At 35.9% G+C, this 18,440-nt stretch overlaps 4 protein-coding genes across 4 annotated transcripts; 1 reads left to right on the forward strand and 3 right to left on the reverse strand.

Annotated features, from left to right (window-relative positions):
- Positions 1-5,200: 5,200 nt before the first annotated feature.
- Positions 5,201-5,695, reverse strand: LOC141690460 (uncharacterized). Its single transcript, XM_074495257.1, has one exon. The coding sequence runs from the start codon at positions 5,693-5,695 to the stop codon at positions 5,201-5,203; it is 495 nt and encodes a 164-aa protein (XP_074351358.1).
- A 2,467-nt stretch (positions 5,696-8,162) lies between these two features.
- On the reverse strand, positions 8,163-9,272 carry LOC141690472 (uncharacterized). The gene has a single exon (XM_074495270.1). It carries the CDS (start codon positions 9,270-9,272, stop codon positions 8,163-8,165), a length of 1,110 nt encoding a protein of 369 aa, XP_074351371.1.
- A 1,618-nt stretch (positions 9,273-10,890) lies between these two features.
- Positions 10,891-14,280, forward strand: LOC141707491 (receptor-like protein 7). Its single transcript, XM_074510686.1, has one exon. The coding sequence runs from the start codon at positions 10,964-10,966 to the stop codon at positions 14,144-14,146; it is 3,183 nt and encodes a 1,060-aa protein (XP_074366787.1). The 5' UTR covers positions 10,891-10,963; the 3' UTR covers positions 14,147-14,280.
- A 1,895-nt stretch (positions 14,281-16,175) lies between these two features.
- On the reverse strand, positions 16,176-18,440 carry LOC141690478 (uncharacterized). The gene is made up of 2 exons (XM_074495275.1): positions 17,334-18,440; positions 16,176-17,228 (listed from the first exon to the last, which is right to left on the reverse strand). Exons 1-2 carry the CDS (start codon positions 18,438-18,440, stop codon positions 16,176-16,178), a joined length of 2,160 nt encoding a protein of 719 aa, XP_074351376.1.

Consider the following 18,440-nt stretch of genomic DNA (forward strand, 5'->3'; position numbering starts at 1 on the left):
ATAAGTGGGTGTTCAGGATCAAAGAAGAACATGATGGCAACAAGAGATACAAGGCAAGGTTAGTAGTCAAGGGTTATCAACAGAAAAAGGATATTGACTATACCGATATATTTTCTTCCCTTTGTTAAGATGACTACAGTTATAATTGTGCTAAGTATTGTGGCTGCAGAAGAGTTACATCTAGAGCAAATAGATGTTAAGACCGCGTTCTTACATCATGATCTTGAGGAAGACATCTACATGGTTCAGCTAGAGGGATTTCGGGTAGCTGGGAAAGAAAACCTTATTTGCAAGCTTATAAAAAGCTTGTATGATTTAAAGCAAGCACCAAGATAATGGCACTTGAAGTTCGACAGCTTTATGATGAAGAATGGGTACACGAGGAGTGCTATGGATCATTGTTGTTACTTTAAACAGTTTGATTCATCTTATATCATATTGTTGTTGTATGTTGATGACATGTAGATAGCAGGATCAAACATGAGGGAAATCAACAGGTTAAAGAGACAGATGTCTGAGGAGTTTGAGATGAAGGATATGGGTGCAGCAAAACAGATACTTGGTATGAGCATTATAAGGGATAGAGCTGAAGGTACTTTAAAATTATCTTAAGAAAAGTATATTGAGAAATTGTTGCAGAAATTCAGTGTCCAGCATGCGAAGACCAGAAGTACACCGTTGGCAAGTCACTTTAATCTCACAAAGAAGCAATCACCTAAGACGGATGAAGGTAAGAAAGATATGGCTATGCATCTGCAGTTGGCAGTTTAATGTATGCTATGGTGTGTACAAGGCCAGATATTGCTCATTCAGTGGAAGTTGTTAGCAAATTTATGTCTAATTCAGGAAGAGAGCATTGGGAAGCAGTCAAGTGGTTGTTACGCTACTTGAAAGGAACATCCAAGGTTGCACTATATTTCAGTAAGAAATATGTTATCTTGGAAGGATTCTCTGATGCAGATTTGGGTGGATGTTTGGATACAAGAAAAATTACAACGAATTATATTTTCACTTTGGGTGGCACTGCAGTTAGTTTGATGTCTCTTCTTCAAAAGAGTGTTGCTCTTTCAACCACAGAAGCAGAATATATGGCTATCTCTAAAGCTAACAAGGAGATGATTTGGTTGAAAAATTTTCTTGAGGAGTTGGGCAAGAAACAGGTGAACAGTGCTTTTTATAGCGACAGTCAGAGTGCTATTTATCTTGCGAAGAATCCCGTGTTCTATGCTAGGACGAAGCATATTCAGTCGAGGTATCACTTTATAAGAAAGTTGATAAGCAATGGTACTTTGTCCTTGAAGAAAATCCTTGGTTGAAAGAATCCTTCATATATGTTGACTAAGGTGGTTACGAATGAAAAGTTGAAATTTTGCGTAGTTTCAACTAGACTTCAGAATTGATTGATGAGAAGGCACTGCACTAGTTAGAGTTATTGATTGAAGAATTGATTTTACTAGACTTACAAGAGTGAAGTGAAGATTGGCCAGACTCCAAGTGGGAGATTGTTGGGTTTGTGGAGTCTCTTAATTAATCCCATGAAAATGGACTGTTAAGATTCAGATTTAGATTAGTTTATGAATTAGTCTACTTTTCAGATTTGGACTATAATTTTGATATAGGCCTAATTTCTTCTCTTATAAATACTTATGTAATTATAAAATCATAACACAATAAATTGTGAGAGATCAATACAAAATTAGTACGGCTTGTAGAATTAGAATTTCCGAACCACATAAATCTTTGTCTTGTGTGATTGTTGTTCTTGTTTATTAGTATTGGGTTTTGCTTTAGTTGTATATTCAACAATTTGCATTTTCTGAGTTCCCTAACATGCTTCATTTGGGCAGTGGCATGTTGTGCTTGGACAACTTCTGCAACACTCCTCATTTTGATAATAAGTTGGAAAAAACCAGGTTTCAGTTCATCAAATTCAGAGTGGAGCGCACTACTCCTACTGAGGTGCTTGTACTCCAGGTGCTATCAACTGCTTTTGCTTTGAAAACCTCTTGCAAGCCATCAACTTCATTGCGTTTTAGGTAATTCTTGCTTATATACTGCAATTCTTTCTTGCTATACTAAGCTTGCGAGTTACATATCCTCCAAGGTAGATAAAGACACTTGTAACTCAACGTGTTCTCATTGTTCGTGGAATCGTCTTTCAGTACATTTTAAACTACTTTAAACCACTACTGGGTAACATATGATCAAGATAGATGTAACTCGATGATGATAATAACTGTTGTGTATTTCTGTAAAATGTGCACTTGACTACAAGTAATAAAGAGACTGCAACTTTTGTGTACGAGGACAAAACTTGTATTCCATATCTTCGTATCTTCATCATTTGTGGTTGTTGAATGAGTCGTGTGCTAAAACTTTATAATGGGATCTGATTGGTCCCGAACAATATCATCTTCATTACCGAATTTGAGAATTTTGAGCTTGACAAATTGTCAGATTACCGATCCCATAGATTCTTCTTTTGGCAAACTTTAGTTTCTTTCGGTGCAAAGTTGGTATTCTTGGAAATTACAATTTATCCGGAACATTTTTTGAATGTCGTGGTTTTTTTGACTAATATGGCTTATAAGCTTACAATTGAGTATATATTCTAAGAAGGACGTGGTTTGAAAACTCTAAAATTGCGTCGACACCTTTGTCCAATTGTACCTCCTTAGAGATGTTAAACCTGCAGACTATCCATATCAATGGTATTGGTAGGAAATGAATCAGAAGCTGTTGATCATGCGTTGAAGTATTTAAATAAAAAGTTGCAATGAGACTAGTTGTAATGCTTGAATTGAGTCAAACAATATTGATTATTTTCAGTTCACCATGTGACATTTCTCTTTGCCTTTCAAATTCTAAACTAAACTTGTTTGATCGTGTATATTTATGCATTTGAGTTTCAGAAGTACTAGAATCTATATTAATACTATATTATAATAACCGGAATGAAGTATAATTTGGTATGCCTTTCTTTGGTCGGTATGTCTTTTTTTGGTTGGTTTGGTTATCCCAATTTATAACTATCAGATTTTTTTAATCAAGTGATCATGACCGTTAGATTCAAATACTAAAAGAATATACACTACTCAAACTCTCATGTTCGAATCTCGCCAACAACAAATATTTATATTATTATTTATACAATACTAAAACTTCCCGTTTCGAAGCCCACCAACAACCAAAATTTATATTATTATCTATACCCTACCCAAGATTCAGGTTCAAATACTGTCAACAACAAATATTTATATTATTATTTATAAATATACTAATAAGGTAATGATCCAAAAAAATATATTATAATTTTAAATCTATACTATATTATAATAACCGGAATGAGGTATAATTTGGTATGCCTTCTTTGGTCGGTATGTCTTTTTTTTGGTTGGTTTGGTTATCCCAATTTATAACCGTCGGATCTTTTTAATCAAGTGATCATGACCGTTAGATTCAAATACTAAAAGAATATACACTACTCAAACTCTCAGGTTCGAATCTCGCCAGCAACAAATATTTATAGTATTATTTATACAATACTGAAACTTCCCTTTTCGAAGCCCACCAACAACAAAAATTTATATTATTATCTATACCCTACCCAAGATTCAAGTTCAAATACTGTCAACAACAAATATTTATATTATTATTTATAAATATACTAATAAGATAATGATCCAAAAAGATATATTATAATTTTAAATAATATAAAAATATTAATGAAGACCCGTGCATCACACAGGTTGTAAAGCTAGTTCTTTATTAATAAGCGAAACTATATATAATTTGGTGTTAAAAGTACCAACCTGACATAAGTTGACTTCTATTCTCTATAAACTTTGTTCTTAACACAAATCAACTTCTATTTTTTGTAAATTTTATTTTCTTTACAAACTATTAAGTAAATTACTAACACGGACTGACTTATATTCTCTTTAAACTTTATTTATTTATAAATTATATTAAAAATTTATTAAGTTACGTTAAATTAAGTAAAATAATATATATTTACTTTTATTTTGAAAAACTACTAACTACAAAGTAAACTATTAGCACGTATTGTCTATTAGTTAGTTTACATTTAAATTGGATAATATTATTTTGAAAATAATTAAGTAATAGCAAATAACTTTAGTAACATTTATTAACTTTTAAACTGAAAATTATTGATTTAAAGATCGTATCTATTACTGTTCATCACAACGCTTATTTACTTTAAATTAAAAAATATATTTTAACAATAACAAATTTATGGGATGTATTTAGATTATATTAAGTAATACTAAATTAAGTTTAATAACATTTATTTACTTTTAATTTGTAAATTAATTTTTATCGATAATTAGGTAATATTAAATAAACTATCTGGAAAAGGCTAATTATAAGATAATTATTAAATAATATTAAATAATATTAAATTATCTAAAGAACAAATATTTGTTTCGTAAGATAGAGATACAATTCGTTTCACAAAAATAAAACTAATATGTTAGATTTCTATATCAAGTAAAACAATGCAAAATTAGAATTATAGTGGAAAATTTCATAACTGATTCGATTCTTTTTAACCACATAACTATTTTTTATAAGTACCAATTTAATATTTGATATTAATATATTACTTTTAATTCGTGTTTCGCATGGATTATGAATAATTCTCTACAAATATTAATTCGATATTTTTAGTCTTGGCCCGTGTTTCGCACGGGTCATCAACTATCAACTATCTATGAGTGAAACCATGTTTAGGTCCCAAATCTTGGTACTCACTAAAAAAATATACAACTATTTTTAAAATTTTATGTCATAAAATCTCAACTGACAAAAATTAACTTTTACTCTCTATAAATTTTATTTTCATTCAATTTTTATTTGTTGCTGAATATCCAAGCGTTAGTTTACTTTAAAATAATCGTATTAGTAAGTTAATATGTCAGATTTGTATAAGTAAATAATTAGGTGCATGTATAACTATAATTATACGGTGAAATTTTAAAGTTACACTTAATTTCGATTTTTTTAACTATATATTTTAACAACATTTTATCTATTATATTTAAATCTATATTTTGCACGGATTATGAGTTTTAATTTTATGTAAATAATAATATGATATTATTATTTTTAATTTACTGGTTAGCAACTAGTAGTTACTTTAAAATCAAAAGTCTTTTTTTTAAAACTAAATACTTTATCATTCATTGGAAGAATCATTCAATAAGGTCTCCAACATATCAGTAGGAGGAGATGTAAAAACATGAAAGCAATTGGTTACACAAGGTTTTCTAGCTAAAACATGAGCTACCTTGTTACCTTGCTTACGGATATGACTAACTAAAAAACCAGGAGCCTCATTCAACAGCAACCTATATTGCTCAATCACATGACCGACCTCCAAGAGATATTTGTTGCTGCTCGACAACGCCTTGACTGTAAGCAAAGAATCAGTTTCCAGAATTACCTTACTATAGCCACGCTGCATAACCCAAGTTAGAGCCTCTTTAACCTCAATGCTTTCAGCCTCAAGAACCGTTGCAGGACATGGCAAAGCTAGTACTTTAGCCTCCACAAACGCTCCAGTATAATCACGAATCACCATGCCTACTGTGAAGTGCTCAGCTTGAGGAAACACTGAAGCACCAACATTTACTTTCCACGTACCTTGCTCTGGCGGTCTCCATTTATGCATACTACGCTGACTAATCCCATTACTCACCCCAGTTGCACTCTTTGACCTCTCCTTAGCCTTCCTCTATTCCTGCATATTCCTGCAGCTCATCTCCATTGCTATTGCTGGGTTAATCACTGTTCCTTCCCAAACTCTCTTATTTCGCCAAAACCATATCCCCCATAAGACCGTAGCAATTTTAACTGCTTCTGCCTGGCTTGATATTTCCAACCTATTCAACAGTCATTCTGGAGCAGAAAATACCTTCGCCATATCATACTCCAGACCAACAACATGCCAACAGCTTTTTGCAAAGTTACAGTCAAAGAATACATGAAGAAGATGCTCAACATCGCTATTGCACATGGGACATATAATAGGGACAGGGACCCCTTTATGTCGAAGGCAATTCCTAACAGGTATATTATTACGACAAAACTGCCACAAGAAAATATTTATTTTATGAGGTAAAGGCAATCTCCACATCTTGTTCCAGCCTGCAGATCGAGTACAATGCGAGTCTCCAACAAATTGATCATGCCAAAAGTGGTAACCAGTCTTCACATTATATATTCCATCAATCGAGTTTGACCACACTATTCTATCACCAACTAATCGTTGAGGCACAAACGTTGCCATAATAGCTTTTGCATTCTCTATGTTGAACATCTTATGCACCTTTTCTGAGTCCCAGACTTTAGTACCTGAATGAAATAACTCAGACACAGTTTCTCCTCTTCCTTCATATCGTTGAAGATTCTCCACCTTGAAATCCTTCTTTAACGCCAGCCAAGGATCTTTAGTTTCCACGATGCTTTGCCTATCGCCTACCACCCTGAATCCACCTTTTAAAATTTCTTTTGTTTGCCACAGGCCTGCCCATATGAAACTGCCTCCTTGACCCTTTACAACATCTAAAATGTGAGCATCTTGGAAATATCTAGCCTTCAACACTCGGGACACCCACATATCAGGCTGCTCAATGCATCTCCAAATATGTTTTCCTAACAATGCTACATTAAAACCATACAGGCTTTTAAACCCCAATCCTCCTCGACTTTTCGACATACTCATACCCTCCCATCCCAACCATTTTACACCTTTACTCTGGTTTGATCCCGAATTCCACCAGTAACCATTGAAAAGGCGTTCAATCTCTTGTGAAAGCGTTTTAGGTAATAAAAAGCATGACATGCAGTATGATGGAACTGACTGAGCCACATTCTTAATAAGAAGTGATTTTCCCGCTCTAGAGATGGGTTTAGCCTTCCAACCTTGAACTCGTTTATAAACCCTTTCCTTTAAATAGCCAAACAACTGTTTTTTCGACCTCCCAACCAATGAAGGCAAACCTAGGTAATGACTATTATAGATGTCATTATGAACACCTAGTACCAAAGAGAGTTGCAATTGCTTATCCAATCTCACATTAGAAGTGTACATCACCCCTGACTTCTGGTAGTTAATAGCTTGGCCTGACATCTCTGCATACATCTCCAGAATGCCTTTAACACGAATAACTTCCTCATAAGAAGCTTTAAAAAATAAAAAGCTGTCATCAGCAAACAAAAGATGGGACACCTCCGGTGCAGTTTGACTGATTCTACATCCATGAATCCTCTTTTCCTCAGATGCATTATCTAACAAGTTGGACAAACCTTCTACACATAATAAGAATAAGTATGGTGATAGAGGATCTCCTTGACGGAGACCTCTCTTAGGAGTTATAGGGCCTACAGTCAGACCATTATAACAACCGTCATAAGACACCGTAGTTACGCACCTCATTATCCAATCTATCCACTTACTGCAAAAACCAAGAGATTGCATTCTACTCTTCAAATATCTCCAATCCTCCCTATCATAAGCTTTGCTTATATCCAATTTTAGAGCAACTTCACCATCCTTACCCCCGTAATCCTTTTCAGATGATTAACAATCTCAAAAGCTACTACGACGTTGTCTGTAATACTTCTACCCGGAACAAACGCTGATTGCTTTTCTGAAATAAGACCTGGCAAAACTTCTTTCAACCTGTTCGCTAACACTTTAGCCACAATCTTATATAAAATATTACATAGAGCTATTGTACGCAAATCCTTCATATAACACGCATTTTCTTTCTTCGAGACCAAAACCACATTTGTATGATTAAGATCAGCAGGAAAAGAATTACCTCTTAGCCAATCTTTACAGCAGTCAAACACCTCTTTTCCCATAACCTTCCAAAAGTTCTGATAAAATGCTGGATTCAATCCGTCGGGACCGGATGCTTTGTCAGGATGCATTTGATGAACAACTGTTGTAAATTCCTCCAATGACACCTCCTCCGTTAGTCTCATATTCTGCTCATAAGATACCATTCTCGGACTAGCAACATCCACATTCGAACGTATCCTTCCAGGAGCAGCAAAAACCTCACTAAAATATTTGAGAATTACACCACCCATCTCATCTGCCTTTTCCACTCGATTGCCTTCGTCTGTCATTAGAAAACTAATGCGATTAGTCTTCTTTCTTGCAGATGCATACACATGAAAGAACTTCGTATTTTCATCTCCTTCTTTAAGCCAAAATAACTTTGCTCTCTGTTTCCAAAAATCTCCTCATATAACAGAATCTCATTTAACTTATCTCTTTCCACCAGAAATTGTCGCACATTATAGTCATCAGTATTATCCTTTAGAGAATCCATAAGTGTCTTCTGATGCTTTACTTTCTCCTTAAACTTGTTAAAAAAATTCCGCCTCCACTTCTCCATATATCTCGACACAGACATAAGCTTAGACAACAAGTGAGAAGGCGAAATGTTCTCCCAATGCCCAACAACATCCTTGATAAAACTCGGCTCCTTAAGCCATGTGTTCTCGAATTTGAATCTAAAAGCTCTTTTAGGAATTGAAACTTCGAGTAAATCAAGTTGAATCAGATCATGGTCTGAGACAGATGTCGAAACGACACTTAACTTACATAAGGGAAATTTTGACCACCATTGCATCGTAGCAAACGCCCTGTCCAATCGTTCTTGAACCCAGTCATCAGTTCCCCTACTTTTCTCCCACGTATAAGACCCGCCACTTAACTCCAATTCTGTCAACAAACTTTCCTCCAAAGCATTTCGAAAACCCTCCATAAGAGCCACAGGATGTGGATGATTTCCTTTTTTATCTGCACTATACAGAAGATCATTAAAGTCACCCATTATGCACCATGGGATATTAGAAATCTTTGCTAATCTACAGATCATATTCCACGCTTCTCTACGCCTTGAACGTTTTGGATAACCATAATAGAACGTAAGTCTCCAACTAGCTACATTATTCTCATTAAAAATAATATCGATGTGATTTTGTGAATACCCAGTTATACTACAATCAACATGACTCTTCCAAAAAATAGCTAGACCACCACTTCTGCCTATACGATCAACAGAAAAACCCTGAGCAAACCCAAGCTTCATACGTAAACTTTCTATCCTACCAAGAATTGTTTCACTTAAAAACAGAACATCGGGTTTACGATCTCTTACAAGATCGTTCAGACCTCGAACTGTACGAGGGTTCCCCAACCCCCTACAGTTCCAACTTAAACAACTCATTGCGGCTGGCTAGCTTGCCTCGCAAGCGTAGCCAAAAAAATAGGAGAGGAGTCTGTGCAATCAACATTAGAAAGCGCAGAGTCCATTTGTGTTGTATTAGAAATTCCCTCAATATCCATTCTTTCACTTAGCCCAATCCTTTTACATTTCCTCTCTTCCAGTTCAAGCCCATCCAACTCCTCCTGACCCAGCCCATTAACATTTTTTGAAAATTTATTTCCCTCCCCAATATTACTAATATTCAGATCTTTATTAGTATATCCCTTAAAATTTGCTCCCCCAACAAACTCAGTTCCATTTTTTTGTTGTACTCCCGTATTCCTTGCTAAGCCTTGATTTTGAAATCTCTGATTATCCTCCTTTCCGTTTCTCCCGCCCCAACTTGCATCACCCTCATCACGCAACCACTTACTCCTCCCTTGCGCCGCCAGCCTCCTTGGTGGTGCACGGAGCCAACTTCCCCATTCACGAGTTCTCCCATCCGTTCCTCCTTCAAATTTCTTCTTACAAAATCTTTCTGTATGTGTCAACATACCACATACAAAACAGAAATCGCCAAGCTTCTCATACTTACAATTCACAATAAACTCAGACTTATCTTTCTTACATATCTTCTTCTTCCTTTTCAATGGAGCTCTCACATCCACCTTTATTTTGATGCGCATATATTCTCTCCATATACTTGCATTATTACTTAAATCATACGTTACAAATGACCCAAAGAAATTCCCCAGCTGCCTCCCTATTGACTCTGCCATATATCCACCAGGAAGGTCGTATAACTGAATCCAAAACTCAACTTCATTAAGAGGCACCTTCGTTGGATCACCCCCAGCTGGAATCACGTAGTCACAAGCGTTGCATTTTCGAAAATCCAAGGACCATTGCTCATCATCCAATGCATATCATCTTTGTGATAAAACTGAAACAAAAACAGACCCGGCGTCAACATCTTAATGTTTATCCCCATAGCAGGCTTCCAGATATCAGCCATCTTTGACTTTATTGCACGTACATTCAGATTTTTCTCCGTGAGAAATTTCCCCACCAGGCATAATTCAAATCTATTCTCGCAATCATCCACCTCCTCATCCAAAACTAACTCTTCATTCTCTTCATTTATTATATCTAACCCAGACATCAGCTCATCAATATTGTTCTCCGTTACCATAATGTTTTAACAGCCTCTCACAATCTACAATCGATATGAGAGAAACACTCTGAAAACTCTCACATATACATGGAGAGAATGTATATTTTCACTTCTCTTTAATTTCAATAAATCTCTTAAATTTCGGGATACCACCTAAATTTCATGTCACTTCTTAATTGCTTCATGTTAAATTGAATATCACTTTATAATTTGAAAGTTAACGAAGTTCATAGAATTTGTTTTACTTCATAATCTTATAGATTGACTTTATAAAATCAAAAGTCTTGAACACGTTTTGGCCACTGTTGATTTCTTCTTAATCTATTTTATAGCCATATCTTTGACCTAGTCTGCTCCGATTAGATTATCTAATATCAAATTCAAGTGTTTGACCTATGACTGACGCGGTTGTTTGGCTGCTATGCCCATCCACGATTCATAAAATATTTATACACACACATGTGCATTTATTAGTTCATTTCGTGCTAATATTTCAGTTAGCTTTCGTTACTTCAGTTTTACATCAAGCAAGCATCCTATGAAAACTACACATTTCTCATGCCTTCTATTGACACTTTTGGTCCAAGTCAGCTTGTTATGTGTATTGGCTTCTGGCCAATGTCTAGACTCTCAAAGACGCTTGTTGCTTCAGCTAAAACAGAGTTTAACGTTTGATTCTTCGGTATCGACGAAGCTAGTTCAATGGAATCGAACTACAATTGATTGCTGCAGTTGGAGAGGTGTAACTTGCAGGAAAAATAGTGGCCGTGTTATTGGTCTAGACCTCGATAATGAGGGCATCACTAGTGAAATAAACAGTTCCAGCACTTTATTCAGACTTCAGTTTCTCGAGAGGTTGAACTTGGCTTCAAACAGTTTTAATGATACACAAATCCCATCTGGATTGGTACATTTCACCAGTTTAGCGTATCTGAACTTGTCAAATTCATTTAGCGGTCAAGTTCCGAACGTGTTCTCGCGAATGAAAAAGTTGGCTGTTCTTGATCTCTCTAGTTCTTACTCCTTAAAGATAGAAAAGCCAAGGTTGAGCATAATCGTTCAGAATCTTACACAACTTGCTGAACTTTATCTTGATTCCGTTGATATGTCAAGCCAAGGATCTGATTGGTCCCGAGCTATATCATCTTCACTGCCTAATTTGAGAATCCTGAGCTTGACAACTTGTCAGATTACTGGTCCTATAGATTCTTCTTTTGGCAAACTTCAGTTTCTTTCAGTGATCAAACTCGATTTCAACAGTCTGAATATCCCATTTCCAGAATCTTTTGCAAACTTGAGTAGTTTGACCTTTTTAAGTCTTCATTCATGTAATTTCAGTGGAGTGTTTCCCCAAAGGATCTTGCAGATACCGACTCTTCAGACTCTGCGATTGTCGTACAATGAACTTCTCAAGGGTTCTCTGCCAGAATTTCCTCGAAAAGGATCCCTCCGAGAGTTGTTCCTCTACAATACTAACTTTTCAGGTGGAGTGCCAGAGTCAATTGGTAACATGGGCAGGTTGTATGAGATAGATTTAAGCCAAAGCAATTTTAGTGGAAGAATCCCACAATCAATGGCAAACCTTACTCAACTTGTTCGTTTGAACTTCGCGTACAACAAATTTTCAGGTATTATACCACCATTAGGTAAATCCAAGAACTTGACATACATAGATTTATCTAATAATCAGTTATCTGGTCCAATCCCCTCAACTCACTTTGAAGGCCTTGATAATCTTGTACATATTGATCTGAGTTTCAATATGTTCAATGGAAGCATTCCATCATCTTTGTTTGCTTTCCCATTATTGCAGAATTTTTTGCTTCATTTCAATCACTTTGATGGTGAACTGAATAATTTTTCTAGTGCTTCAACGTCTCAGTTGGAGACACTTACTTTAAGTAGCAACAAGCTCAATGGACCTATTCCGGCGTCCTTTTTTGATCTCAAAAATCTAAAATCCCTGTCTCTGTCTTATAACAACCTTTCTGGAACACTTCAACTCGAGAGATTTCAAAAACTTGAAAACCTCTACTCTCTTGATCTTTCTCATAACCGGTTGTCAATTACAACAAGTAGCGATGATTCTAGCACATCTCTACTTCCCGGTATCTACCTGTTATTTTTGGCTTCGTGCAATCTTAAAGACTTTCCTAATCTGAGAAATCAATCAGAGCTTCAATATTTGGACCTTTCAGACAATCAAATTGGTGGAGAAATACCAAATTGGATTTGGAATATAGGCCAAGGATCTTTCCCATCAGTTAATCTTTCGCATAACCTGTTAACAAGTCTCCAGGAACCTTATGTTCTTCCTAAATTAAGTTACCTTGACTTGCACTCCAACCACTTGACTGGGAAAATCCCAATACCACCTGATATCTCTGAATATGCGGATTACTCTTCCAACAATTTCAGTTCTTCAATCCCTCCCGATATTGGATATAATATCAGCGCTGCATACTTCTTTTCTGCTTCCAGAAACAACTTGACGGGAACCATCCCCGAGTCCATATGCAATGCTGCCAACCTTGCAGTTCTTGATTTATCCAACAATATATTTAGTGGGAAGATACCTTCATGTTTACTTCACAAGGGCAAAGTTCTAGAAGTGTTGAATCTAGGAAATAACAATCTCACTGGAAATATTTCTGGAACATCTGTGAAAGATTGTGGTTTAAAATCTTTAGACCTTCATGCAAATCAGTTGGAAGGAAACATACCAGCATCCCTTGCGAATTGCACTACGTTAGAGGTACTGAACTTGGGAAACAATCACCTTGGTGGTACTTTTCCATGCTTCATGAAAAGCTCTAGTAGTTTACGTGTCCTTGTATTGCGATTCAACAATTTTAATGGAAGCATTTTATGTTCAGGGCCAAGAAATCATTGGCCAAACCTTCAAATCATTGACATAGCTTCTAATCAGTTCAATGACAAGGTACCTCAGAATTGGTTTGTCAATTGGACAGGAATGATGGATGGCAAGAATGATGCACAACTAAAGGTCGATTACCTTTCTACATCAGATAATTATTTGGATACTGTGACAGTTACAGTCAAAGGGCTACAGATAGAGCTTGTGAAGATTTTAACGATCTTCAATACTATTGACATTTCGAACAACAGGCTTGAAGGAGAGATACCAGACATGTTTGGACAACTCAAATGGCTCCGCCTTCTGAACTTATCACACAACGTGTTTACAAACTCAATTCCAGCATCACTTGGAAATCTGAAACAACTTGAAGCCTTAGACTTGTCAGTGAATAAGCTAGGTGGAACAATCCCCATGGAGCTTGCAAGTCTGAATTTCCTTTCATTTTTGAACTTGTCATATAATCAACTGACTGGAAGAATTCCAACCGCATCCCAGTTTTACACCTTTGAAGAAGAATCTTTTATGGGAAATAAGGCATTATGTGGGAATCCGTTAAACATTTCCTGTGTTGAAGCTGAAAGGAAACCATCATCCGGGCCAAAGTATGAACAGGATTCCAGTGACAAGATTCAGTGGGAAATGATATCAGCTGAAATCGGTTTCTCTGTTGGCTTAGGCATTGTTGTGCTGCCTCTTTTCTTTTACAAGAGATGGAGAAGATATTACTACGAACATGTTGATCGAGCTCTTTCGAAGATTATACATATTCTACCTCAAAAGAGAAGATATCAGGGACAAAGAAGAGCTAATGGAACTCGAGCTCGTAGAGGAAGGATGTAAGCTTTAGAGAGTTATGAATGACTAATGCAGCCAAGGAATCCATAACTGCACAATCTGTTTTTGTTTTTCTTTTTTTAATTCTATGTGATAAAACAAACATTTCCGTGCACGTATAAAAGCGCTCTATTGCTAAACTTTATGCTAGTAAACCACAGGACTGCATTCTTTAACAAGGCCTCAATTTTAAAAGATTGAATACTAAATATGATGTCTCAGATGATGAGATGAAAGAGCACAGGTTAACATATCAAATTACAATATTAGTAATCTTAAAATTCGAAACGGGTTATTTAATTTTCCAGAAAACATTTGATCCACCTCCCAGATCTATGGCTCGCTCAAGTCATTACCTGTCTTATCTGAAAACAACCTCCAGAGAGTATCAGCAAGTTAAAAAAAAATTAAAAAAAAAATTCCTGTTTGTCAAATTGTAATCATCAGTGGGGGAAGTTCAAATTTTGATCAATTTGACTTTGGAAAGTGAAATTACACCTATTTAATTTAAATTTGGAAAGTGAAATACGCCAATTTGAGTAAGACGGAGTGAGTATTATCTTTTTACTAGAATGCATTCACAGAGCATATCTCATATGTTTAGATATGAAAACAAGGATAACAAAGCCCATTAAACAGAAAACAAGTTGTAGAGTGATGAGATTTTGCAGCCCAACTGAAGCAAAATGAAGTTAATTAACATGTGAATCCCATCCAAACGTTCAAGTTAAGCATGGTTGGAAGGTAATGTTTAGCCCAAACCAAGCTCAACCATATAACAAGCAAATCGGCACATAAATAATGATAGGCCGTGCATGAAAATTTTGGCATTCGAACAATGACTGTATGGATTAAGATAAACGGCATACGGTCTGCACTAAAAGTTGTGATTTGAACGGCTGCAGATCCAGGAATTTTTTAGGGGGTTGCGAGTAAATCTTGGAGAAACATTCTTATATTTTTTGAATTTTTATTATGACACCATCATATATATTTTCAAATATTTTAATAGTTAAAAACGTAAAATTTGATTAGGAATCCTCGGTATCTAAGATCCGCCCATGCTTAAACCAACATACATATTTTCCCTGCAAAAAATATTCATATTAATAACTAGTCCGCTCTATTTGTCAAATGGACAGAGAAATAAACGTTCAGGTGAGCAAAGTAAGCATACATATAGACCAGTGATGGTGATTGGGGAGACAAGGTTTGGTTCGATGATGAAAGAGGACAGCTTCCAGAGGGTTGGTTGAGACTTAAGAGATTAAATGCAAAACTACCCTATTATCAGTATTCATATTCTTGACAGAGTTTTAATAGGGTGGTGGCCTTATATGTCACTTTGACATAGAAGATGGCCCAAATTGTCGGTTTCGGAAAAGATGGACCAAATTGTCACTTCATAACGGAAGTTCGTCTTCCGTTTTGACATTTTTTAAAAAAAAGTTAAAACGGAACTTCGTGAACCGTTAGAATTAAGTAAAACGTGGTTTCGTCCGCCGTTTTGGGTTTTTTAAAAAAATTATTATTAAATCGTTTAGACTAAGACGGAGGTTAATAAACCGTTTTCCTGTTAAGTAAAACGTGGTTTAAAGAAACGTTTTTGTGAAATATTTTTGTATCAAAACGGAACACGATGTGCCGTTTTAATCAAAACGTTATATAAAGAACCGTTTTGCATGTTGAACTTCAGTAGCTTCAGTTATTTTCAGCAGTTACTGGCATTTTTTTAAAATTTTTACTAAAATACATCAAAACATTATAAAAACTTGCTATTTCATGTAATTAAAACATAAAATTAGATTGATAATAAAAAAACACACGAATACATTAAAATAAGTAATAAAATTCTTCAAAGTCAATACAATTTTTTAGGAAACATTGTTACTAAACAAATCACTAATATAACTCATTTTTTTCCCTTGGGTGCTTGAAAATCCATCGCATTTTGATATCTCGTCGACTTCCTTCTTCCTTTCTTTTTCTCAACATCTTTGTCATGTATCACGGTTGGGAAATTAATACCCGTCGGTCAACGAGAATCTCCTTTGCTAGGAATGGGTTCGAAAACACCATTGTAAACCATTGATGCATTGTCTGACCTATAGATTTCGTCAACCAACGATTCATGACTCAATTTCAAATGTGCGCAACATGCTATAACATGAGAATATGGAATACGATACGTTTGCCATTTCCCACAAGAACACAAGTACTCGGGAATCCTAACGGTATGCTTATTCCCCCCCTTTTGGTCAACCTTTCTAGTTACTACTTCAAACAACAATGAATTTCGATCATAAACTTTAACACTATGACCCCTAGCACGCACAATGGACCGACTCAACCTCTTGCTTGCATGATTAGTAAACAATCGACCTTTAGATAATTCAGTTGCAATTTCCAAACGCCTTTCATCAAAATACTCAACCGTCTTAAAAAATAATGCTCTAACCAATGAACTAATCGGGAGTTTTCTAGCATCAAGGATCGCATTGTTCCAACTTTCTGCATGGTTAGTGGTCATCATGCCATAACGCTTCCCTCCATCATATGCTAAAGACCATTTACTTAATGGTTTATCCTCAAACCATTCTGCCGTCCTAGGCTCCACAATCAACAGTTGTTCCCATAAATATTCAAACTTCTTCTCTTGCACCTGAGAAGCCAACTCAACTAACCTATTTTTCAAACCCTTTCTCCTATGTGCAGTACAAAAATTTGCAGCCAAGTGTCTAATGCAAAACCTATGATGGTCAAGGGGCTCGCACCATCCTATCTGTTGCATAGCAGCAATAATACCAGCATGTCTATCAGAAATTACACAAATCTCATGTCTTCTACCTGCCACAAACCTCCTCAATCTATCCATGAACCACCCCCAACTAGAAACATTCTCGGATTCGACAATAGCAAATGCAACTGGAAGAATATGACTAAACCCATCCACTGCCACAACACTCAATAGTACACCCGAATATGGACCGTATAGGTGAGTCCCATCTATATGTATGACAGGCATACAATGCTCAAATCCATCAATACATGGTTTGAAAGCCCAGAAGAGTCTCTTGAATGTCACTTCCTGTTCAAAATAAGACATAATATACTCGTTAACTACAAAAACATTACATAAATATGGAAAATTATTTAAAAATCTACGCGATACTAGTATAAAGAGATAGAATACCTCTAAGCTCCCCCGATCTTCCATCTCATCCTCCTTAAAAAACCAATCAACCTTGGTTCCCACATTAAAACATTGGAACGCTTCCATCAAAAAGGGGAGATCCTCATATGAACCTTCCCAAGAACCATGTTCTTCATCCATTGCTAGCTTTTTCGCATCTCTAATCTTCTTTCTTCCCGGTTGGTAACCAAAAATGCTTTTCACCGTGGCCATCAAAACTTTTTCCTTAACCATGGGATCCACAACAATTTGATCCTTAACTAGTTCAAGAATATCATAAGATGTCAAATTAGGATGGTCTTGAGTAACGGTGGTGCGCAAACATGTGTGTGGTCCCGAAGTTTCCATAATTTGAAATTTTCCAAGTGATTTCCGCAACCTAGCTTTTAAACTCCATTTACAACCACTATCCTTATTCTTACAAACAACAATCCAATACACATCACTTGATCTAACCACCTTAATCTCTTGATGATTCCGGATATGAAAGTCTCTAACCGTATGCATCAACACTTTTTTTGAGTCGAATATCATCCCCTCCCTCAACTCCATTGGCTCCAATGTCTCCTCCCGTGTAATCAAAGCCGAATCAACAACATCATAAGCATCCAAACTTCTACTACTAACCGTATCACCACCAACATACATACTACTAGTAGTTTGACAATCAAAACCCCTACTACCACTCCTCTCGGAAACTCTCGAACTAGTTTCCACAACTCTCGTACTTGTTTCAATTAATGGACAAGTTGAATTTTTTTGTAAATAAATTTCAACAAAGAAAGGAGGTCCATTCGAAACAATAATTCCAAACATCATCTCAACATCATCATCATCATCAACCGGAATAATACCAAATTTCATATCATTGAAATTTTTCCATCGATAACACAACTTAAAATCATACAAACTTCTATCAATTTTTAATTTCAAAAACAATACGTCGCGCAAATTATTAAAATTCATACTAGAATCGAGCCTTACTTGCTTTGAAACCGGTTTATCATATACGTAACCCTCTAATTGAGTTTTTCGTATATTACCATCGGTATATATCCACGCAATCACCGTCACTGATTGTGCTCCAGATCCCGAACCCGAAGCCAT

Source organism: Apium graveolens, chromosome 2 (genome assembly GCF_009905375.1).
Source record: "Apium graveolens cultivar Ventura chromosome 2, ASM990537v1, whole genome shotgun sequence".
Lineage (NCBI taxonomy): Eukaryota > Viridiplantae > Streptophyta > Magnoliopsida > Apiales > Apiaceae > Apium > Apium graveolens.